This window comes from Macaca fascicularis, chromosome 7 (genome assembly GCF_037993035.2).
Source record: "Macaca fascicularis isolate 582-1 chromosome 7, T2T-MFA8v1.1".
NCBI classification, from domain to species: Eukaryota; Metazoa; Chordata; class Mammalia; order Primates; family Cercopithecidae; genus Macaca; species Macaca fascicularis.
Window position 1 is genome coordinate 66,753,752 of NC_088381.1, and position 24,106 is coordinate 66,777,857.

Here is a 24,106-nt window from a genome sequence, read left to right on the forward strand (position 1 = left end):
AGGGAGGAATTAGGACAATTTTGTTATTATAAGGTACTCACTCTACTTGTGAAGCAGTAGAGTGTTATTTAAAAGTGAATTTAAACTAGTTGTAAATGTATATTGCAAACCCTAAGGAAAACAATACAAAAAGAAATATAACTGACTGATATGCTAAGAAGGGAAAGAAAATGGAATCATGAAATGCTCAATTAAAGCCACAAAAGATGGAAACAGAGTAGAAGTCAAAAATGGAAACAAAAGCAAGAACAACAAATAGAACACAGTAACAAATATGGTAGATATTAATCTTACTATATTGATATAATAATCACTTTGAATGTCAATGGTCAATCACCAGTTAAAAGACAGAAATTGTCAGTCAACCAAAAACAATACCTAACTGTGCACTATATGATGCCTGCAAGAAACTCACTTTAAATATAAAGAAATATATAGATTAAACGTAAATAAATAGAAGAAAATATACCATGCTAACACTAATCAAAAGAAAGCAGGACTAGCTATATGAATTTCAGACAGAGCAGCTTGAAAGCAAGGAAATTTAGCAACGATAAAGATTCTGTCAAAGCATTACAGAATGACAAGGGGGATCCAATCTCAAAGAAGACAAAACAATCATTAACGTGTATGTGCTAACAACAGAGAATCAAACACCCTGAGGTAAAAACTGATAGAAGTGTAGGAAACATAGATGAATCCACTGTCATAGCAGGAGACTTCAACACGTCTCTATCAGAAATGGACAGATTCAGCAGGCGGAACATCAGCAAGGACTTAACAGAACTCAACAACGCCATTAATAAACTGGATATAACTGACATCTATAAACAACTTCATCCCACCGTGGTGAAATCCTGTGTCCACTAAAAATACAAAAATTAGCTGGGTGTGGCTGAGGCAGGAGAATCCCTCGAACCCAGGAGGTGGAAGTTGCAGTGAGCCGAGATCGTGCCACGCACTCTAGGCTGGGCGACAGAACGAGACTGTCTCAAAACAAGCCAACAAAAATCCCAAAACACAAACAACAACAAAAGAAGTTACTGCAACGATCCAGATGGAGAAACTGAGGCACAGAAAGATGAAAAGCAGAGTTAGTAGACAGCACAGCGAGGATTTGAATCCGGATACTCTGACTCCAGCAGCCCCCTCTTGGCCGCTCCACTCTGGTCCCCGGTCACCAGCAAGGACCCGGGTCTGCCCTGGGCCTAGGCGTTTGTGGTTCTCTCCCTGCAGGACGTGCAACCAAGGCCAGGGTGGCACTGGACATCGTGCACCAGGTTCGCGTGGACCCCTGGGGGTCCTTCCTGTCGTGTGAGCTGTGGCCCCGCACGCTGCGCAAGCGGGAATGTGTCTGTGCGCCTAGATGCGCCCTCCTTCTACCAGCTGCAATACTGCGGCTGCGAGCTGCGCTTCAACCTGACCTCCAATCAACACCTGCTGGCGCCCGGCTTTGTGAGTGAGACACTGAGGCTTGGCGGCCTGGGTCGCGGGCACATCTGGGCCCACACCCCCGCCTGCCATCTGCTTGGGGAGGTGCAGGACCCCGAGCTCAAGGGTGGCCTGGCGGCCACCAGCGGCTGCAACAGCCTGTTGAGTGCACTGGGACATGTATACTCGGGGCAGTCTCGGGTGGTGGGATGTGGAGATTGGCTCCAGCCTGGCCACGCACTTGTCTGGTGGCTTTGCCCAGTGCACTTTTCCTCTGCCAGCCTCGGTATTCACGCCTGTAAAATGGGAGCGACAATGCATGCCTCGTTGATCTCTAGGACAGCAGTTCTCAAAGTTTAATGTGAAAGCCGGGTGGTGGTGCACCTGTAGTCCCACTTATTTGGAAGGCTGAGGCCAAAGGATCACTTGAGCCCAGGAGTTCAAGGATGTAGGATGTAGGGTGTGATGATGGCGCTCAGTTGGAGACACAGCGAGACCCCAGACACTCAAAAAAAAAAAAAAAATGAAAGAAAGAAAGAGAAAAGAAAAGATAAGTTTACTATGAGCTCAAATCACCTGCAGGCCCTGTTTAAACAGAATGTTTGCAGGGTAGGTCTGGGGTGGCACCCAAACACTTGGATTTCTGAAACCATCTCAGGTAATGTTGAAGATGCAGATCCAGAGATCCCACTTTGAGAACCTCTGTTTGACTGGACTAAGTAACTGAAAAAGCAGTTGGCTTCTCTTCCCTGGGGCATCAGTTGTGACTGTTCCTTCACAGGTCCCTTTAGGCTGCTCTTCTCCAGGAAAGCCACCCCTCACCCTGTAGCCATTCTGCAGGGTGTGGTGAGGAACCGCTTTCAGCCCCTCTGCCCGGATCAGCGTTCCGGGAAAAGCAGGCCTCAGCTTCCTGGCTTGGTCTGGCTGAAGGGTGGTGCTGGCTACTGCCTGCAGCCCTAATGGCTCCCTGACTGGGGCTGATTAGAGCAGCTTCCACTCCAGGCGGAGCAGGGCCCCTTTCTGTTTGTGTTCAGGTGACCAGCCCCACTCTCCCAGCTCTGGAGGGTGGGGGTTTGGGAGGAGTAGGGGATGTGTGCACACTCTCAGCGTCCACTGTTCCCAGGAGGCCCTCAGCTTAGATTGCTCAGGCAAAAACCGTGGGCTGTGGCTGCACAGGGCCTAATGACAGGGCAGCCCAAATACAAGCTGCACAACATCTGGACCTTTGAAGGCCCATCTGCCCTGCACAGTATTCTCATTTATGGAGCCTGTGCCTGTCCCTTAATGTACAGTTGATGTTGTTGAACCTAAGCAGCACCTGTGCACACAGGGCATCATTCCCATTTCACAGATGAGGAAACAGGCTCAGAGGGGAACTTGCCCGGGGTCACCTAGTCATTCAGTGACTGGTGGGTGGAAGGGGGGCACTCCACATTCATACCCAGGTCTCCAGACCGAAGAGCTGATGCACTCTCCAGCCCTCCCTCCAGGCTCCCTGGTCCTGTGTGACCCAAGTAGCAGAATTGGTGCCTACAAGGGGAAGTCCGAGGCACGTAAGACCTTCTTCCCTGTTGGAGCCCTGAGCTTCCTCAGGAGGTAGTGGGCATCAAAGATGCTTCCCAGGGCCCCTCCCCTCTGTGGATTCTGAATGCTGGCGGACATGTCCAAGACACTCCTGCCAGCTTCCCTTCTCTGGGCGGCCCTGGGCCCAGAGAACAGGGTGTCCTGGTGGCCATGGGCATCTCCTCTGCTCGGGTGTGGGTGTAGATGCTTTGGAGTGATTTGTTCCCTTAGGGAGATAGAGGGAATGTCAGAAGCCCTGGCCATGTGGGAGGGAGCACAGTGCTGGAAATGGCTGGCATGCAGAGGAAATGGAGAATAGCCTGGAGGCCTGGGCACAAGCCTCCCCACTCAGGATGGCTGTCTAGGACTCTGGAAGACAGCATTTTGTCAGATTTGGAGCCTTCTGAGCTCTGCTTTGAAGGTTTGGCTGTATGTGAAATGGCAGAGAAGGGCTTTCCAGGTGCAGGCTACAGAGTGTGCAAAGGCCCAGCGGGAGGAAAGTGCAGAGTGTCTGTGGGCAGTCACAGGTGCTGTGGGCAGTGGGGGCTCAGCTGGGCAGGATGGGCCTCTGGGACGTGCAGGAAGAGCAGCTGAGGGCCAGTCCTCCCTGTGTGACCCTGGTGCTTCTTCCCCAGGAAGGTGTGTTCTAGCTCTCCAATGAGGACTACTTCATTGAGCCCCTGGACGCTGCCCCGGCCCAGCCTGGCCCAGCCACGCCCAGCCCATGTGGTGTACAAGCATCAGGCCCCGGAGAGGCTGGCACAGTGGGGTGATTCCAGTGCTCCAAGCACCTGTGGGATGCAAGGTATGCTCTTCTGCTCCCAGTTCTCGGGTGGGTGCTGGGCCTGGGGACATGAAGGGGCCTTTCTAGAAGCCCCTCTTAACATCCCCATGCCCAGTGCCCCTTAGACCAGAGGACACAGATAGACAGACGGATACATCACCATAGCCTGTGCCCTTAATTGTGCCACAAGACTGTGTCCTCTGCTTTTCAGGCCTGCCCCAGTCAATCCCCTAGACTGACCTCCCTCGCTCCATCTCACCTACCTCTCCCACCTTGGGACTCAACCTGCCTCTGCTCCCTCCGCCCCACAGCCTATGGCACCTGACTCTGCCAGCCATTCTTCCCCCAGTGCCCAGGCCAGGTGAGCCATGCCCAGCTCCAACAGGGCCACTAGCCAGGAACCTCCCTCCCCCCTAACACCCTGCTCCCACCCTAGAATAACTAACCTCTATTACTGGGACCTGGAGTGTGGTACCCAGTACCACCTCTGCAGAGCAGCAGCAGTGCTGGCCAGTCCAGGTGAGGAGCTGCCTGCTAAGGGTTGCTAGGGTTTGGGGAATGCTTGGCTGGCATGCCAATCTCAACCTGCCCACAGCTCTGGTACTGCATTTGCTGGAGCACATATCCACAGAGGTATGCTTCTTGGCCTCAGTTTCCCCAGCTTCTTAGATGTGCTTCCTCTTCTGATCTGGTGCAGCCTGGGTCGGGGAGCAGGCCCAGTAGGGCCAGCTGGGCTGGGTCTTGGCCAGCCTCCCATGGCTGGGGTTTAGAGGGTGGGGTCAGCCTGTGTTGGGATGTACTAACCCCCCAGGGTGGGAAGAAGTGACACAGGGAGATAGGGGCCCAGTAGCCAGTTTTGTCAGGCCCAGGAGTTCCCCTCCCATGGACACAGTACTTTACTGTGTTTATATCCACCATTTCATTTGCCCTTTGAGGTCCCCCTGCGAGGCAGATCAACTTATTCCTATTTTTAGTCAGGGAATCTCAAGATCAAAGAAGGTAAGTGACCAGGCAGAGCCACACAGCACAGGTCTGGGGCAGAGCCAGGAGGGGAATTCAGGTCCCTGGCCTCTGATCCCTGTGTGGTTCCTAATGCCCCAGAGAACTTGCTGAGGAGAGACCCTGGAGACATGTGCCCTGGGTCAGGGTGGACCAGAAGGATGGGGAACAGATGTTCCCTCGGGATCAGATGTTTATTTAAGACTGACTTGTCGAGAGCCATCGCTCTACCTGGGATAAAGTGATGGATGTGGAAGAGCATGATCCTGCACTTGGGGACTCTGCCTCATCATAGCATTTCCCAAGGAATATTTCAGGGAATGTGTTCCAAAGAATGCCAGTAGCATACTATGAAAAAAGATTCTGCTGTTGAATAAGTTTGGCCACACAGGATTAAAACAAGTAAAACGGGCCAGGCATGGTGGTGCGCACCTGTCATCCCAGCTACTTGAGGGACTAAGGTGGGAGGACTGCTTGAGCCCAGGAGGTTGAGGCTGCAGTGAGCCGAGATCATGCAACTGCACTCCATATGGGTGACAAAGTGAGACCCTGTCTCATTAAAAAAAAAAAAAAGGTAAAACAGACTTCTTTACTACAGGACTTCTCAGAGCCTTCAAAATAAATATGCGTTGAGAATTCCCAACAGAATAGGCAGGCAGCATTCCCCAAATTTAGGAAGTAAGCAGGGGCTTTGAAATAGCAAAACCTGAATTCCGAGCCCAGTTTCACCCTCTCTTTGAGCTTCAGTTACTTCATTTGTAAAACGAGGATAATTGTGCCTACCTTAGAAATAACAAGATTAAATGACATAATGCGTGCTAAGTCCAAGCACAGGGACTGTACATGTTAGGCTCAATCAAGATTGGCTGCAGCTATTTTTTTGGCTGCTGCACTATCTGACCCACAGCCACCTTCAGGATAGCCACACCTTTCTTTACTAACGCCACCTACAGACTCCAGTTTATCATCATTCTCCCCATGCTAGATTCAGACCTGAGTCCTAGAACTTGGGTGGGTTTGTCCCAAGGATAGCAAGACAGGTCCCTTTTCACCCCGTTTTCTTTCTTTCTCTCTTTCTTTCTTTCTTTCTTTCTTTCTTTCTTTCTTTCTTTCTTTCTTTCTTTCTTTCTGTCTTTCTTTCTTTCTTTCTTTCTTTCTTTCTTTCTTTCTTTCTTTCTTTCTTTCTTTCTTTCTTTCTTTCTTTCTTTCAGATGAAGTCTCTCTCTGTTACCTGGGTCGGAGTTCAGTGGCGCGATCTCGGCTCACTGCAACCTCTGCCTCCTGGTTCAACTGATTTTCTTGCCGCAGCCTCCTGAGTAGCTGGGACTATAGGCGCATGCCACCACACTCGGCTAATTTTTTTGTATTTTTAGTAGAGATGGGGTTTCTGCATGTTGGCCAGGCTGGTTTCAAACTCCTGACCTCGTTATCTGCCCATCTTGGCCTCCCAAAGTGCCAGGATTACAGGTGTGAGCCACCGTGCCCAGCCAGTTTCACCCCATTTTCACCCCCAATTCTGTTCTTGCTCTCAGAGGTCACAAGCCCTTTTCGAGGGGCTCTTGTCACACTTTCAGCTCACCGGGAGCCTGTGGTTACCTGTACCTCCAGATCTTACCTTCACAAACACTGCACACCTTGGCATGCTCTCCAGGCCTACAGCAGAACAGGGCTGGGCTTCCCTGGGTATCATTTATCCAGTTGAAACACCCTACACTGACCTTGGGCCATTAACCAATGCTGCTTGGTTGAGTTGATCAGCCAATTAAGACCCTGCCTCCCTCAAACATCTCTCAATGCCTGTATTCCCCCCATAGCTCCTGGGAGACAGTGAGGTTATACATGCTGAGGGAAGGCCTTTGTGGTAGTACTAAGCTGTCCCTAGCCCTGACTCAGAATACAGCGTGGGTCAGTCCTCAGGCAGGCCGAGCAGACCCTCACCACTTCTGGTCCTCTGGAGTCACTTTGCTGGGGACTGATACCGAGCTTACCTGTCTGTGGTCTAGGAAAGATTTGTGGTCTGGGAAGGGGCTTCGGAGGTCTCTTGTCCTCTTCAGGTCCTGGGGCTGCCGGGTTGGGGTAGTGTGTGTGAGGTATGGGGACACTCATGCATTGGTGTACGTGCATCACCTGTCCACTGTGCAGCCTGTGTGCACCCGTGTGAGCGTCCCTGTGTGTGAGCATGGGTGTGCGTTGCCCTGGGTGGGAGGGTGGGTTGGGTGGGCATTGGCTCCTTGTATCCTTCATTCTGGTGACAGCCTGACCCCCTCATCTCTTGGGCAGGTGGCTGGCCTGTTTCATGACCCCAGCATTGGGAACCACATCCACATCACCACTGTGCGCCTGGTCCTTCTGGAAAATGAAGAGGTGAGTGGTCATGTGGTCCCATGGTGCCCAGCAATGGCTTTGGCTGCCAGAGCCCTCCTGCACCATGACCTGTGCTGCTCTGTATGGAAGGGCATAGTGAAGGCCTCCTTGGCCTGGACCGTGTCCCCTGCCAACCCCTGGTTCCTAAAGGACCCTCTCTCAGGTCCCAGGTCCCCTGCAGGAGGTTCCTACAGGAGGGGTGGTCAGGCCAGAAGCTGGACTGGTGCCTGTGGGCCTCCCACTGCCCTGCTGGGCCTCTGTCTCCTGCCTTTGTACGGAGGACAATGAGGCCTGACCTTCTTGGAACTCAGGGGAGGCATGAGCAGTCATTCTCTCTGCTCCCAGGAGAACCTAAAGACCACACACCATGCAGACAACACCCTGAAGAGCTTCTGCAAGTCGCAGAAAAGCATCAACATAAAGAGGGACGCCCACCCCCTGTACCATGACACCGCCATCCTGCTCAGCAGGTACCATCAGGCGCAGGAGGGTGGGAGCCTACATCTCAGGGAGGTGCTTCACAGCCCTGCGGGAGAAGCCCTGGTGGAGGAGGGGGCCGTGCTCTCAGGGAGCCCCATTTTGAGGAGAGTTTGCACACCTTTGGCCCAAGGCTGGATTCTGTCTGCACTCGGGGACGTCATTTTATTTTGAAATAATTGTGGATCTTCATGCTGTTGTTAGAAATAATAGAGAGAGGGCATGTATAGCCTTCATCCATCTCCCCCAGTGGTAACATCTTGCATGACTAGAGCACAGTATCCCAACCAGGAAACTGACACTGATACCATCCACAGACTTCCTCAGATATCATTAGTTCCACACATACTGCCCTTTGTGTGAATGTGTGTGTATTCAGTTCTGTGCAGTTTCATCACTGTGGGTTCACCTACCCACCCCCACAGTCTAGATACAGATCTGTCTCATCAGAAGGATGTCTTGTGCTACCAGTTTATAGTCACAGCCACCTTCTTCTCTCCTCCCCTAACCTCTGGCAACTGCTGATCTGTCCAGAGGCAGTTATTTTCCCTCTGCTGGACTCTGGCAGCTTCTGTCAGCACCCCTGCTGGATAATAACCAAAATTGTTCTGTGCGGGTCTGTGCTCCCAAGGGCCAAAGAGATGCCCAGTGGATTGTGTGTGAATGAGAGCACCTGCTTCCCACGTGGCCACTGTGCTGGCCTCATGCCACAGAACGGTGGGAGGGACATCCTTTCCACTTGGAATCAGTTCAGGGGGACCCTTCCCTGGCCTTCGCTCAGGTGGGCCTAGCACTGGGCCAGGTTAACCTGAAGGCTGCTTCTCTGCCTATGCAGGAAGGACCTGTGTGCAGCCATGAACCGGCCCTGTGAGACCCTGGGCCTGTCCCACGTGGCGAGCATATGCCAGCCGCACTGCAGCTGCAGCATCAACGAGGACACAGGCCTGCCACTGGGCTTCACTGTAGCCCACGAGCTCGGGCACAGGTACCATGCCTGCCCCCATTGCTACACGGAGAGCTGAGCTTCACCCTCCCAGCCTGGGGGCACCAGGTATCCAGCCTGTGGGTCACAAAGTACAGGGGAAAGGAAGCTCTCTGGAGAAGGAGCCCCGACTGTGGCCATGTGCTGTCCCTGCACTGTCCCCTCCCCACAACCAGGCTGCTTCCCTGTAAAGCAGGAGAGAGGCCTGCCTGGGCATCTCTGGGACTGGCCTGGAGAGAGTCTTATTTAAAGGGGAGTTGTGATGGGCAAGAAAGTCATCGTAGGTCTTTGGCTGTGCCTCCCCATTTCCCTCAGTGCTGTATTTTTTACTCTCGATCCCTGTCCCTGTTCCTGTTTGCTCTGTGGCCTGGGCCAGTGCCTGCCCTCTCTAGGCCTCTGTGTGCTTCCCATAATTGAGGGGTTTGGATTCAGTGACGTCCAGGGCTCCCTCCATCTGACACCGCTGCCTGAAGCTCCTGCCTTCACAGGCCTCCAGCAACCTGTGCTTGGGCTGTTGAGCTGGCGAATATGGCAGCATCTTAGATTGTCCAGCAAGCTTTCAAAGGCAGGCTCCCAGAGGGTTCTGTGGTCAAAGCTGTTGGGGTCATCCATTCAGATATCCGGGTTTCCTGGGTGATGGCTGTGCCTGCAGGACCTTAAAGCTGCTTATGACTGCAGAAAGAACAACCTGCCGCAGTACTGCAATTTCCTGGCTGTGTTACGCTCACTAGTTCCTCAGACTCTCTGAGCCTCCCTGGGAGTAATAATGAGAACTGAGTGAGATTGTTTTTCTGAAAGTGCTTAGCATGGCCCCTGGCACATAGTAGATGCTCAGGAAATAATTTTTCTCGTGTCCTTCCCAAGGATGGTCTCTGGAGACCTTTCTGTGACACAGCAGCTCAGATCCCTTAACTCAAGTGCACAGCCTTGGGACAAGGACCTGTGAGTGGGAACCTCTGTCAGACTGTTCTTGAGGCCAGTGAGCTTGCAGGGGCCATCACGGGCCCCCATCTGTGCCACCTGGTTTGCCATTGCTGGCCAGCCCCCAGGCAGGGGTAGGGCTGCTGTGGGTCCCTGGCCCTCATTTCAGGCCAGAGCAGGAGCCCCTGGATCCTAGCTGTCATACCCTCATTTTACATTAAGGAAACTCAGAGAGGGAATGTGACTTTCTCAAGGCTGCGGCCATTGGGTGGCCTCCCGCCAGCTCGCCCGCCCCTGGGGCCTGTGCTCTCACACAGTTTTGGCATTCAGCATGACGGAAGCGGCAATGACTGTGAACCCATTGGGAAACGGCCTTTCATCATGTCTCCACAGCTCCTGTACGACGCCGCTCCCCCCACCTGGTCCCACTGCAGCCGCCAGTATACCTTGAGGTAGTCCTCTAGCACCGGGCCCCTACGCCTTGATCCATGAGGTCAAGGTCTACTGGGAGAGCTGCAGACAGTCACATTGGAGGGGTAGAGGGAAGCAGAGGGACAAGGTCTTGATCTGTGAGGTCAAGGTCTAACGGGGGAGAGGCAGACAGTCATACTGCAGAGCCGGGGTAGAGGGAAGCAGAGGGGCACCTGGCAAAGATGTGGTGCTGGCGTCCCAAATGTCCTCCTGGAAGGGACACTTGAGCTTGAACTTGGAGGAGGAGCAAGAATTCACACATGTGCAGAAGGGATAAGAATGGCGTTCCTGGTAGAGGAAGCCTGAGAAAGGCCTGCAGCCGTGAAGGAGTGGGAAAGATTTCAGGGAACGGCAGAACCCTGAGCAAGGCTATGGGAGCCAAGGCTGCATAGGAAATGAGGCTGGAGGAGGCGAGGGCCGGACACAAGATCCAGTGAGAGGCAGGAAGAAGGGGCCACTAAGGGAACTGAAATACGAAGCTTTCTCCATTTTTTCATGTTCTCTTCATTTGTTCTGGTGTTCTTGTTGTTGTTGTTGTTTGTTTGTTTGTTGAGACAGAATCTCACTCTGTCTCCCAGGCTGGAGTGCAATGGCACAATCTGGGCTCACTGCAACCTCTGCCTCCTGGGTTCAAGCAATTCTCCTGCCTCAGCCTCCTGAGTGGGTGGAACTACAGGTGTGTGCCACAGTGCCTGGCTAATTTTTATATTTTTAGTAGAGACAGGGTTTTGCCATGTTGGCCAGACTGGTCTTGAACTCCTGACCTCAAGTGATCCACCCACCTCGACCTCCCAGAGTGCTGGAATTACAGGCATGAGTCACCATGCCCAGACTGTTCTGGTGGGTTTTGTTGTTTTGTTTTGTTTTTTAATTTGCTATTTAATGTTGTTCTAAGTAAGAAAAAGTTTTAAATTTAAATTATTGGCATAAATTGTATCATTCATCTTTTTTTTGTGCAGTGCCAGTTTTAAATGCAAATATAAAAGTATAGCTGACCCTTGAACAACTTGGGGGACAGGCATGGCTGCCCTGGGCTCTCTCCCAGGGGAGGGGCTGCTTTCCAGACCTCGCCCTTCCACAGACGACCCGAGGTCTCTGCCTGCGTGGGCCGTCGGAGGCTCTGTTGTGTCAACTGTGAAGTGATGTTCTCTGGATCCTTGTCGGGCCTGGCTCCGGGGTCTGGGCTCAGGGACGAAGGCTGCAGGGTCAGAGAGCAGGGCCACATGAGGGCTTGGCGGTCCAGGAGGCCTTCTGAGGAAAGGGCCCTGGCAGCGTGTGCAGAGGGCTGGGATTTGGGGTTGGGGTTGTTTAGCCAGCTGGAGTGCCCAGGAGGTGAGATGAGAGAGGCCGGGAGGGCCTGTGCTGCTGGCTGTGGTTGGAGGATCAGCTGAACCAAGCGGGGAGGCTGGAGTTTCCTACAGTTGTAGAGCTCTGTGCCCCCTCCCACTTCTCCTCTCCCAGCCCCACAGAGGCTTCTCCGATGGGTCTCACAGGCTGCGCCCCCTCCATCCTCCCGTCCCATCTCTAGCCGTGGGTAGGGCCTGTGCCTAGACGACCCTCCTGCCAAGGACATCATCGACTTCCCCTCAGTGCTGCCTGGCGTCCTCTATGATGTGAGCTACCAGTGCCGCCTCCAGTACAGGGCCTACTCTGCCTTCTGCGAGGACATGGATGTGAGTGGGGCTGATGTGGGTGTGGGGGTGTGGGGACCTGGCAGGAGGGCTCAGGGGACAGCTCTCACCAGCCCGTGGATGCCAGCCTGGGAGTAACCTCACCTGGCCTGGGCTGCGCCCCCGAGTGATACTGTGAGACATCAGGTGGCCTGTGGGAGAGGACAGGGATGGGCGGCCACATACCCAGCTCTGAATTCTGGGTCAACCATGGACCAACTGTGACACTTCCGGCAAGTCCCTTAGCCTCTCTGGAGCTGGCTCATAAGAGGGAAAAGGAACCCCAGTGGGGAGGGTCTATTTATCCTGGAGAAGATTGCCTGAAGTGATCTTCTAACGGGAGTGTTTCCAGAGGAGGGGCTGGGCCCGGAGAGGTGGGGACAGCTGGGGACGGCTCTGAGGAGCACAGCCCTGGGCGCCCCACACCACCACATGGTCCGGGGAGGAAGGTGGGAGCAGGCACACAAGAAGGGACCTCTGGGGGTCTGTGGGCCCCTGCCATGTGGAGGGGTGCCCAGGGGACCCTTGGGGACAGGGAGGGGGCAGGGTGGGTGGTGGCACTGGGGGGGGTGAGGGTATGGCCCATGCCCTCCTCCTCGCAGAATGTCTGCCACACAATCTGGTGCTCTGTGGGGACCACCTGTCACTCCAAGCTGAATGCAGCCGTGGACAGCACCCGGTGTGGGGAGAATAAGGTAGGGGATGTCCCCAGTCCCGGCGGTGGGTATGTGAGACGCCAGACCTGCTGTAACCAGGCCCTGGGGTCAGCCCCGGCTCACAGTCTTGCTTGTGCTTCTAGCAGAGCCCCGCACTCTCTGCCTCCCAAGGCCCCATCTGCAAAGCAGAGGCACTGGGGCCAGGGCTTGATTCCATGATTCCCCAGGGTGTCTTCAGCTGAGTCAGCACGTGGGTTGTTTTACTCCCTGCTCAGCTCCTCCCTGTGGCCTGGGTCACAGATGATTGTGATGATTGTGAGGGGGTCTCTCTCACCTTCCATCCTTCCCCTCTATGCCTTTCGCAGCCTTCCCACCCACCTTGTTCTCACTAGGGTGAGGATGACTGATAAGCTGGGGGCTGGGGTGGCTCTACCTCCATCTGTCACAGTAGTGGTGTCTCAATGGAGAGTGCGTACCTGTGGGCTTCCGGCCCGAGGCGGTGGATGGTGGCTGGTCCGGCTGGAGCGCCTGGTCCATCTGCTCCCGGAGCTGTGGCCTGGGCATACAGAGCGCCGAGCAGCAGTGCACGCAGACTACGTGAGTGTGGGGCCCAGGGTGCCCTGGGCAATGGGACAGAGGGACCCAAGCAGTCAGCCGATTGCAGGAGCTTGGCTCTGTCCCAACCTCTGGCTCTTAGAAGTGTCCTCATAATGGTCAGTCCGAGTGTCCAGGCCACCTTGAGTCACTTTCAAGCAGTGTTCTGGGGGCTGACAGGGTCCCCACTGCTGACCCCTTTCCAGAGAGGGGGACACTGAGGTCCAGAGACTGGAGAGACTCATCAGAGGCCACATGGCAAAGCAGCTGCTGGCTGGAAGGAGGCAGGAGAGGGCAGTGGGGAAGAGCCCTGAACCTTAGATGGCTCTGAGTTCGAATCCCCTCTTCACCCCTTCTCTGGGCCTCTGTTTCCCCATCTATATAACAGCAGTGCCCATCCAGTAAAGTTGTAGTCAAGGGCAAATGCAGTTTTTGCAGGCCAGGCCCTCAGTCTTGCAGCTCGTCTGTAGGGGGCACTCAGCGGGAGGGGCTTGGTGGCCTCAGAGGCACAACAAAGGTCTGAGATGAGACCGGGGGCAGCTGGGAGGATGGGCCAGCACTGAAGGGATGGCCTGAGGTGAGTGATTTCACCTCTCTGGGCCTCTGTTTCCCCATCTAAGCGGGGTGGTGTGAAGATCTGCTGAGACGCAGAGGTCAGTGGTACCGTAGACCTGAGGCACTACCTGGCTAATCTTCACTTCAGGAGGCCACCCGTGGCAGGCATGGGGTTCACAGCCAGCCCCACCCAGGGCCCTGTGCTTATCCAAGACTGGCCTGTGGCCCTCCCTGCCTCCTGACCTCCAGGTCTGAGCTGGGTGGGGGCCAGTGACCCTGGCCTAGATGCAGAGGGTTTCAGGAGCTGTGCTCGGTCAGACCTCTCAGCTGGCTGAGGCCCTGGAAGCTTCCTTTAGATCCGGGCTGGGGTACTGCCACCAGGAGGGAGGCCGAGGACGCAAGGGCTCATTAGGATGCTGGTGTCATGGGCTAGAGACTTGGAGCAGTCCCTCCAGTCAGTGCCAGTCATGCCTGAAGCTTGTCCCAGCTTCTCAACAGCCCTCTGCAGAGGCAGCCCCAACCCCACTTTATACAGGAGGAAACCGAGGCCCAGAGGGTGGCTGAAGACTTGCCCACAGTCACACAGCAGGTCTTTAATTGGACAAACGTGAAAAACAGCACATACATTTGCAGGATTAGACATTTGGGAATTGTCTTTCAGCAAATTGGCTGCTTCGCAGGGGGACCACTTAGGAGTGTCTGCAGAGGCAAGTGCCCCATGGTGACTGGAACAGACAGGGGTTCTTTGTCTCAGGCAGGAAGTCCCAGGTGCACGGTCCAAGGTGGCAGGACCTGGAGCTGATTGGCCCTCAGTCACACCATCCTTGCCACAGCAGCCTCCCCTCACTCCTGCTTGTCACAGATGCTGTCCTCCCTTCCAGGGCTCTTACCCTGTACCGGGCAGGAAGAAAGAGAGGGGAAAGGGCTGACTCCCAGTGAGGGACTCGTGCCTTTTTCTCCCCAGCCAGGACTGTGTCCCAAACCCCCATAGTTGCAAGGGAGTGGCAGTGGGGTGTGTTTTCAGCTGGTCTCATTGCTCCTTGAACAAAATCAGAATCTGTTGGTGAGGAAAGAGGGGGACAGGTGTGGGACTGGCAGCTCAGGGGAGGGACAACTTACTCTTTGGACCACAGGGTGGGGATGGAGCTGAGAAGGCAGAGCCACCTGCAGACAGGGTCCTGCGGCTGGGCCTCAATAGGCAGTATGGGAGTGAGTGTCCAAGGTGAGGAGCATGGCCGTGCAAAGGCCCCAGGATGGGCAGTGGCAGATGGTGTGAAGGACAGGAGCAGTGCCAAGGTTGGTACAGGGGTGGAGAGCAGGGGCTGCCCCTTGTTGCCCAATTTCTTTTCCAGATATTCTCTGAGCCATTGGGAAGGGTGTGGACGGTGGGATGGCCTTGACACCATGACTGGGTTTGCATGCTAGCAGCAGCTGGCATGGATCGAGCTCTTAGGATGTGCGGGGCACAGGCCGAGCCTGCACATGCAAGAACACACGCAGTCCTCCCTCCAGGGCTTGGAGGAGGCAGGATTGTTGCTCCCACTTCCCAGAGGAGGACGCTGAGGTTCAGAGAGGCCAAATGAGCTGTCCAGGCATCTCAGTTAGGAAGCAGAGGGTCTGGGCACCCAACCCACGAAACCTCCACACTCTGCCACCCGTCCAGGGGCAGTCAGAGGGGAGGCTACATAGGAGAGGGTGTGAGTGAGAACCAGGAGGACAAGAAGAAGCGACGGTGGAGGTCTGCCTTCATCCTGACATGGGCAGTGAGGCGCTGGGAGGGTCTGGCAGAAAGGGTGTCTTTGGGTCTTGGGTGGTGGGCACCTGGGTGCCAGTCCCAGGCTGAGTCCCATGGCCCCGCTGTGTAGAGGCAGAGTGTGTACTGCTTAGAGTGGCAGGCAGGGCCCGTGGACGGAGAGCACTCTGCCCCCCAGGGCTGGCCCGATGACTGCCAGAGGAAGTGCAGCGAGCAGCCCTGCCCTGCCAGGTGAGCCCGCCCCCACTGTCCCGCCAACTTCCCACCCCCAGGTGTCCTGGTCTGCCACAGGCCCCTACATCTGGGTCCCCAGAGGCCCTGGGGAGGAGCAGAGGGAGCTGGGCTTTCATTCTCTTCCCAAAGCTGAAGCCCCAGCCCCCAGTCACCCCTCACCCCAGCCTGGGCCAGCCTGGACACCTGTGGTCCTCCTCTTTGGGTCCCTGGATTTGAAGTAGGCCTCAGGTCACACTCAGTTTCCCTGAGGGGAGGGTGGCAGGAGCGGAGGGGCTGTGCCATGTCACCAAGCTTTGAGGGCAGGACACTTAACTGGGCTTAGAGCTCTGGAGAATCATCCACTGGCCTCAGTCCCAGCTCTGCCCAAGCCCTGAGGGCCTGGAAGCCCAGCCTGGCCCTCCCTGCTGGTGAGCCTGCTGATGCCACTCATCTGATGCCACGGTGATGCCACCCATGTGCCCTCACCAGGTGGTGGGCAGGTGAGTGGCAGCTGTGCTCCAGCTCCTGTGGGCCTGGGGACCTCTCCGGCCAGGCCGGGCTCTGCATCTGCACTGTGGGGCTGGATGAGCAGAGCGCCCTGGAGCCACCCGCCTGTGAACACCTTCCCCGGCCCCCTACTGAAACCCACTGAAACTGCCATGTGCCCTGTCCGGCCACCTGGGCTGTGGGGAACTGGTCTGAGGTGAGTGTGGGATAGGAGGGGGCCCGCCTCCAGCTCCACCCTTGGTCTTTGGCTACAGGTAGGCAGACAGCCTTCCTGGAGCCCTCGTGGGTGGGAGGGAGCCTGGGCATTCCAGGGTCCAGCCCCTGACTCTAAAGCCTCAGGGATCAGGAAGCCCCTGGCAAGCATGTCCACAGCCATGGCCTTGAGCTGGGCAGGGCTGGCTGGGGTCTCTGCCACCCTGACATAGGGCAGTTGACAGGTTACCCAGCCATGCCCCAGCGTCCCCTGGCACCCTGCCTCCCAGCCTAAGCCCCTCACCCTGGCTTCCCCTGCAGTGCTCAGTGACATGTGGGGAGGGCACTCAGAACCAAAATGTCCTCTGCACCAATGACACCGGTGTCCCGGTGTCCCTTTGTCGAGGCCCAGCAGCCAGCCAGCGAAGTCACCTGCTCTCTGCCACCCTTTCGGTGGCCCCCGGACACACTGGGCCCTGAAGGCTCAGGCGGTGGCTCCTCCAGCCATGAGCTCTTCAATGAGGCTAACTTCATCCTGCACCACCTGGCCCCAGGCCCTTCACCTACCTCATCACTCAAGCCAACCACCATGGGCAACGCCATTGAGGAGGAGGCCCTAGAGCTGGACCTGCCAGGGCCCGTGTTTGTGGACGACTTCTACTATGACTACAATTTCATCAACTTCCACAAGGATCTGTCCTATGGGCCCTTTGAGGAGCCCGATCTAGACCTGGAGTGGACAGGGGATCGGACTCCCTGACCACACAGCCATCCTGCTGTGCCTTCCATGTGTAGCCCCGTGCTTACCACAGAGCCTCCTGCAGCCAAGGAGGAGGGGGCACCGGGATCTTGGTCCCCTAGCCCTTGGCCCAGCCAGGCCAGCTGCTCCCCACCACCACCCTCAGAGCAGACCCCTGGGAACCCTTTGATCAATTTCCTGCCTGAGGAAGAAGGTCCCATAGGGGCCCCAGACCTTGGGCTCCCCAGCCTGCCCTGGCCCAGGGTTTCCATTGATGGCCTGCAGATGCCTGCCGCCCCTGAGAGCCAAAATGACTTCCCAGTTAGCAAGGACAGCCCGAGCCAGCTGCCTCCTCCATGGAGGGACAGGACCAACGAGGTTTTCAAGGATGATGGGAACCTGAGGGCCGCAGAGCACCCCACCTGCCTCCAAGACCCAGGCCCACACTGCCCCCTTTGTTCCTGGTCGGCAGCACCCACTCTTCTCCTAGTCCTGACGTGACAGAGCTGTGGACAGTAGGGACTGTGGCCTGGGAGCCAGCTCTGGAGGGTGGCCTGGGGCCTGTGGAGAGTGAACTGTGGCCCACTGTTGGGGTGGCTCCTCCCCCTCCCTCCCCCATAGCCCCTCTGCCAGAGATGAAGGGCAGGGATGGCCCCCTGGAGCCGAGGACTCCCACCTTCCCAACCCCAGGACCAGGATCATGGGACCTGCAGACTGTGGCAGTGTGGGGGAACCTTCCTTCCCACAACCCTGACTGGCCTCAGGCACACGCCTGAGCCTGCCCTGAACCCAGGACCCAAGGGCCAGCCTGAGTCCCTCAGCCCTGAGGTGCCCCTGAGCTCTAGGCTACTGTCCACGCCCGCTTGGGACAGCCCCGCCAACAGCCACAGAAACCCTGAGACCCAGCCGCTGGCTCCCAGCCTGGCTGAAGCTGTCTCCCCCGCGGACCCGTTGGCTGTCAGGAACGCTAGCTGGCAAGCAGGAAACTGGAGCCAGGCAAGTGGTGTGGGCTGGGTGGGCTGGGAGTTTGCGCGGGACCTTGGTGACTGTTTCCTCATCTGAAAATGAGCAGAGTGGGACACAGGTGCCATCTGTCTTGCCTCTCTTGGGGCAGGAGTTCCCAGGATTAAGGGAATGAGGGGACCTCGGGGCCCACTTCTGGGCAGCACAGGGGGCCTCAGGGAAGGCAGGGGCAGGCACGCTCTGGCAGCACAGCTCACCCCAGGATGCAACTGGCTCAGACAGCTGTGAATGGGGAGGGTCCCCGCATGGCTGCCAGGCCCAGTCCTGCCCAGCAGGCAGCAGCTTCCCTGAGGCTCGGCCTGGCTCCTCCAGGCTGGGCTCAGCCCACTGCCAGCTGGCTCTGCCCTCAGTGGCTCCACCCTCCTTTGACAGTGACCTGCAGGCATCTGAGCTGCATGAAAGAAGCTGGCCAGGGCCCCCTCCCTGGGTCCCCAGATGGTCACTGCAGGAGAAGCAAGCTTCTGTTCAGATCCCTAATTTGGGGGTGGGAAGGGGCAGGCTGAGGCCCACAGGGCTTGTTTTGCACATCAATAGCCAGCGATTTGGCTGCTTGTCCCAGGACCCAGCCTTCCTTCCCTGGTGCCTCTGGGAAGCAACGAGGCTGGTCAGGACAGCTGGTCAGGGGTGCCCTCAGGGCCCCCTCCCCCACCTCTGCACCAATGACACTGGAACACAGGCCCTTTGTCCCTTGTGAGCAGGGACAGTTGGTTGCTGGGGGAATTTGACTTTTCATTCTCATGGTCTTCCTGGGAGATGGGTGGAGGAGCCTATTTTGCAAATAAGGAAACCGGCCCAGAAGAGTGCCCTGTCTTACTGAGGTCTCACTAGCCTAGGTGGGTAGTTTCCTGACTGTGGAGGCCTGGCGGGGATGGGATCTGCCTGGCTTTCACGGGTCTGTGACCCGCAGTGCTCCACCACCTGTGGCCTGGGTGCCGTCTGGAGGTCGGTGCGCTGTAGCTCTGGCCCGAATGAGGACTGTGCCCCCGCTGGCCAGCCCCAGCCTGCCTGTCACTGCCACCTGCGGCCCTGTGCCACCTGGCACTCAGGCAACTGGAGTAAGGTGCATGAGGATGGAGCCAGGACAGGCATTCCCAGGGCATGGCGTGGAGCCCTGGTTCCCCACGGCCTGTGTTCCAAAAGCAGCAGGACAGGGGAGGGCTCCAGGCTGCACGTCTGTGCACCAGATTGCACCGGATTCCGAATCTCTTGGGAATCTTCTCATCTGTGTCTGGCTTGGCCTGTCTCCTTTCCTCTGTATTTTTGACCCCATCTGGACTTGTCTTTCACCAGCTTGCCTTTGTTCCTCCCTTTCTCTGTCTGTCCCAGCCCCTGGCAGCCCCTGGCCATGCCACCTTTTGCCTGGGTCCTGCCAGCCTTGGCCTCTTGCTGGGGCTTTTCAGGGACTTGCCCAGGGCTGGGGCGTGGGCCTGATGTCTTTCCTGCCACATGCCTCATGGGGTCACGCCTGTGGGCCTACACCTGGGGATGTGTCCCCACACGTCTCTCGGTCCCCAGTGCTCCCACAGCTGCGGCAGAGGTTCCTCAGTGCGGGACGTGCAGTGTGTGGACACACGGGACCTCCAGCTGCTGCGGCCCTTCCATTGTCAGCCCGGGCCTGCCAAGCCACCTGCGCACAGGCCCTGCGGGGCCCAGCCCTGCCTCAGCTGGTACACCTCTTCCTGGAGGGAGGTGAGGCCTGGGGGTTCAGTTGGGGGGAGGGGATGCCCTCAGACCCTGGCTGTCCCTGACTCCTTACCTGCCCACCCAGTGCCCTGAGGCCTGTGGCGGTGGTGAGCAGCAGCATCTGGTGACCTGCCCGGAGCCAGGCCTCTGCAAGGAGGCAACTGAGACCCAATACCACAGGGCCCTGAAATACCCAACCCTGCACGCAGTCGGTGGTGGGGCCCTGGGGCCGGGTGAGCCGGGCTGCGTGGAGGGATGGGGAGCAAGTGCGTGGTGGCACCTGGTCGGTCCTGGGTTGGGTGAAGGATCTTTTGAGTGTGTGCTGTGAGCCAGGCTCTCTGTGGCCCCTGCGCATGCAGCAGTGACTGGACGAGGCCCCGCCCACTGGTGCTCACACCTGCCAGGGAGAAACAGACAAGGAAAGGGCACTTGTGCTGTGATGTCAGGGAAGGCCTTACAAGGAGGGGTCTGGGGTTGAGACCCGATGGAGGAGTCAGTGATGCCAAGGACAAGGATCAAGGGGATAGCAGGTGTGAAGTCTGAGGTGGGAATGACGAGCTTGGAGTTATAAGGGAGCCCAGCAAAGGCCAGCGGCAGAAGGGGGTGGAAGAGGGGCCTCAGATGGGCAAGACACCTTCTGCCAGGCCTGTTTGGAACTCAGGTGTTCAGGCGTCTCAGATTTGGGCCCTGAACTGGGTCCTGGAGTCAGCTGGGCCAGCATTTGAGTCTTTGTCCCACTGGCTGCTGAGTGACTCTGGGCAGGTTGCTTTGCCTGAACAGACTGCCCAGTGACTCTGGGTCACTGTTTTCTCATCTGTAAAATTGGAACAGCTTAGGAGACAAGGGTCGGGAGGATTAAATGAAGGATCGTAGTGAGGCACAGGACCAGGCACAGCACAACACTGGCACAGACAGCACACGTTTAGGACTGATAACAATGAAGCCTGGTGGGCTGGGCCCTGGCTGTGAAACCTGTCTCCTCCCCTCCTGCCCATGGGCTGCTGCAGGTCCTCTGTCCCTCAGGCACAGCGTTGTCTTGCCCACGTCTCTGCCCACTGCTGCGTCAGGGCTCCATCCTGGGGCCCCTGCCCAGGCCTCTCAGGTGTGTCCCGTGTGAGGGGCTCACTGCCCAGGAGCCCTGAGGGCTGTCCCACTGTTCTCATGCCCCTCCCCTCTGCAGGAGCCGATCCCACAAGTGAGAGTGGGGTTCCAGCACCAAGTGGGCTCTAGGGGTGGGACCAGGTCCTCCAGGAGGCACTGAGGGGGCGGCTGGGAGCAAGGGCAGGCCTGGCAGGCACAGGGCATAGGGACGGCTTCCCAGAGGAGGTGTCACTGTCCCCACTGCTAGGGCTGGCCCTGGAGAGACTCATTCCTCCCCCACTCTCCCCAGTGCTCAGCCCCCTGTGGCAGTGGTGTCCAGCGGTGCCTGATCAAGTGTGTCAACACCCAGACGGGGCTGCCCGAGGAAGACAGCGACCAGTGTGGCCACGAGGCCTGGCCTGAGAGCTCCCAGCCGTGTGGCACCGAGGATTGTGAGCCTGTCGAGCCTCACCGTGAGTCCCCTGACCCCAGGATCTCTGCTGAAGTGAGGTGGGGCCGGGAGGGCGATGGGGAAATGGGGTCGTCAAACTATTGCATCCACGGCACCGGCTGGCTCCATCTGTAGTCTGGGCTCAGGAGCCACGTGGCCACTGAAAATCCTGATGCCACAGGATGCCATGCCGGAGGCTGGGTTGTGCTGGGAGTCAGTCAAGGGGAGTCCCAGTCACACAACATCCCGCAGGCAGCTGTCTGACCTCGGGGGAGTAGAGGGAGTGGCCCTGGCACCTGATTTGCTGTGTGAACCTGGGTAAGCTCTTCCCCCTCTGGGTCTCTGTCTTCCCATAGTGAGACCAGGGATGTCCCTGAGGCTGTGTGAAAACTGGGCCTGGGTGAGTCCCTGTCCCCAGCCCTGGCCTGTCCATTCCCCGGCCAGAGGACTGCCTAGAGTGAGCAATGGAACCGCAGGAAGGGCCTCCCTTCCAGGGTCCTGATAATCCAAGTGGTGGGGGGTTTCCTGGCCAGCTGGGTCCTGGTGGAAGGGCCTGAGCTAGAGGTGGTTCTGGATACCCCACCCCCCCGCCTACCCCCCCACACATACACGCACCCCCCCCACACACACACACACACTCACACACACACACACTCACACACTTCCTTCCTGAGTCCCAGCCGCTCTCAGCAGTGCTGATGGCAGGAAACAGGGTGGCCCTGGAGTCTCACCTAGGCTCCCCTCACCAGCTGAGTGGCTTTGGGCTCCATTTCCCTCTCAGGGCCTTCATGTGCTGAAGAAAGGGGCCGCCAAGCCCCATCCTTGCATAAATGAGGTCTGGACATGAAGGGCCCAGCACTACGTGGGCATCCAGGTGATACTCAGGGAAGGCGGCTTTTTCCCCTCCCCCAAAGTCACTGTCATCCCCAATTGCAAGGTCAGGGAGAGGGCCTGGGACCGACCCTGACAATCTAAGGAATCCAGAAGCTGTGGTGTGAGGAGCTGCGGCCCCTGTCCTATTGACTATCTACTCTCTGCCCCTAGGACAGAGGCCTCAGCCAGGGCACTCAAGCTGGCATTCGGGGCCCCCTGCAATCTCCCCGGTCTGCCTTCTCCCCTTGTCCAATACAGACTTCTCTACCTGTGCTGGCTCCTGGGCAGCCCTCATTCGGGCTCAGAGTGGCCCCTGCCATGCCTCGCTACCCTGCCTCTGGCAAGGGTGGCCTTCCTGCCTCAAACTCCATTATCTCAGGCAGCACACCCACCCTGTCCTGCCTGCCCTCAGCATGCACCCAGCCAGCATCTCAGAGCACTCCTGTGTGTCTCCTAAGCTGGGTGCTGGCACCATGTCTCTCACCTTCAGGGCCAGGGTGGTGGGGTGGTTATGATCCCTGGGGGCGAGGACCAGATGGGGCAGAGAACAGGAACTGAGGCCCCTGGGGGCCTAGAACCAAGGACGGATGGCCCAGGAGGCTCTGGGCTTGCAAGGTCTCCCAGGGGTGGGTGTGAGTGGGCTGCAGGGAGTGGGCTATGGGGACTGGTTAGGTGGCTGAACTAGAAGCTGTCCTAAGTGAGGAGTTTTCTGCCACCAGTGAACAGTGGAGGGGCGGCTGGGAAGGTGTCTTGGACTTTGAGACCCGGAATTCCCAGGATGTCCTGCTGGTCTGTGGGACAGTTGGCAGGACATGTGGAAAGCCGGGAAACTCCAGAGTGTGTGGTCGCTGCAGTGACACAGCATGGCCACATCCGTTTGCTGTGGAGGTGAGGTTGACAGAGGAGGGAGCCAAGCCCGAGAGGTGAAGCAGCTTGTCTGAAGTCACCCTGGGCGACCAAGATGCAAGTCTGCAGATGTGTGCTTTGGAGCTCTGCCTGGAGCTTTGGTGGAGGAGCCTGCCTGCTGCCTCATGCCCTCTGCTGGGCCTGGGGGATGTCTGTTGCCCTCCTGCTCCTCCTCCCCAGGGAGGTCTGCTGGAGTAAGCAGGGCCCGGGCAGCAGTTGGGGGCTGTCAGCAGTGGCAGTGGCATCAGGAGCAAGGCCAGGAGGCTGGAAACAAGCCACTTCCCAGAATAGCTCTGATAACCTGGGGCAGGAGGGCCCAGCCAAGCCTCAGCCCTGACGAGCACAGCCTGGAGCTGGCCTCCCTCCCCAGTGGGCCTGGGCTCAGTCCCTGGTTTCTGCTGACAGCCTGTAAGGCCCACACTCTCTCTAGGCTTTGTGGCCCATCTGACAAGTGGGAGGCTGGTCTGGGAGATGGGACCCTGTAACCCAGAACCCAAGGCTGAGTACAGTCCCTGTGGCTGGAGGTAGTCACGGAGGCCTGGCAGGACAGATGCACTGGGGCAGGGGGTGGTGGAGGGAGTTGGGGCCAGAGGCCGCTGCAGGCTGGCAGGAGGCCCCAGGACCACAGTTCTGTGCCAGGATCTGTTGGGGAACACCAGGGATGAGCAAGGATGGAGATGGGGTGGCAGGGCATCGCCCTGGGCAGACCCTTTCACAGGCATGTGAAGGGGTCAGGGTGGGGTCTCAGGACCTTTCCTCCAGAAACCTCAGCCCAGCAGTGCCCATTCTCGTGTCATGGGGTTGGCCATGAGTAGGTGGGAGAGAGAGAGCAACAGTTGGAGACCTGCAACTCTGCTTTGGGAGCCGCTCCAAAAACCGGGGATCTCTGCTTGGTGGGGAGCTGCTGGAGCCTCCTTAAGGAGGTTGGGGTGGGGAGCCAGGTTCTGGGTACTGTAAACCACTGGTTCTGATGCCCCTCTGTCCCCTGACTCCAGACTGTGAGCGGGACCCCGTCTTTCGGGTTCTGCGAGACGCTGCACCTACTGGACGGCTGCCAGCTGCCCACCATCCACACCAGTGCTGCTGCTCATGCTCTCTGCCCAGCCATGGTGCCCCCTCCTGAGGCCATCAGTGGGTCACCACCCACCGCTGACGTTGCCAGGATGCACAGACCAACCGACAGACCTCAGTGCCCACAACGGGCTGTGGAGAAGCTCTT

General features: G+C 57.5%; 1 protein-coding gene across 1 annotated transcript; it reads left to right on the forward strand.

Annotated features, from left to right (window-relative positions):
- The first annotated feature begins 2,896 nt into the window (after positions 1-2,896).
- Positions 2,897-24,040, forward strand: LOC102132317 (A disintegrin and metalloproteinase with thrombospondin motifs 7-like). Its single transcript, XM_073998450.1, is given in 24 exon segments — positions 2,897-3,027; positions 3,630-3,799; positions 5,685-5,788; positions 7,058-7,141; positions 7,487-7,611; positions 8,454-8,603; positions 9,839-9,973; positions 11,038-11,197; positions 11,561-11,665; positions 12,265-12,386; positions 12,711-12,915; positions 14,601-14,689; positions 16,366-16,528; positions 16,530-17,262; positions 17,265-17,599; positions 17,601-17,867; positions 18,802-18,954; positions 19,410-19,583; positions 19,663-19,737; positions 19,739-19,810; positions 20,968-21,130; positions 23,883-23,898; positions 23,900-23,958; positions 23,961-24,040. Coding segments are annotated over 24 exon segments (3,870 nt in total).
- The last annotated feature ends 66 nt before the right edge of the window (positions 24,041-24,106 follow it).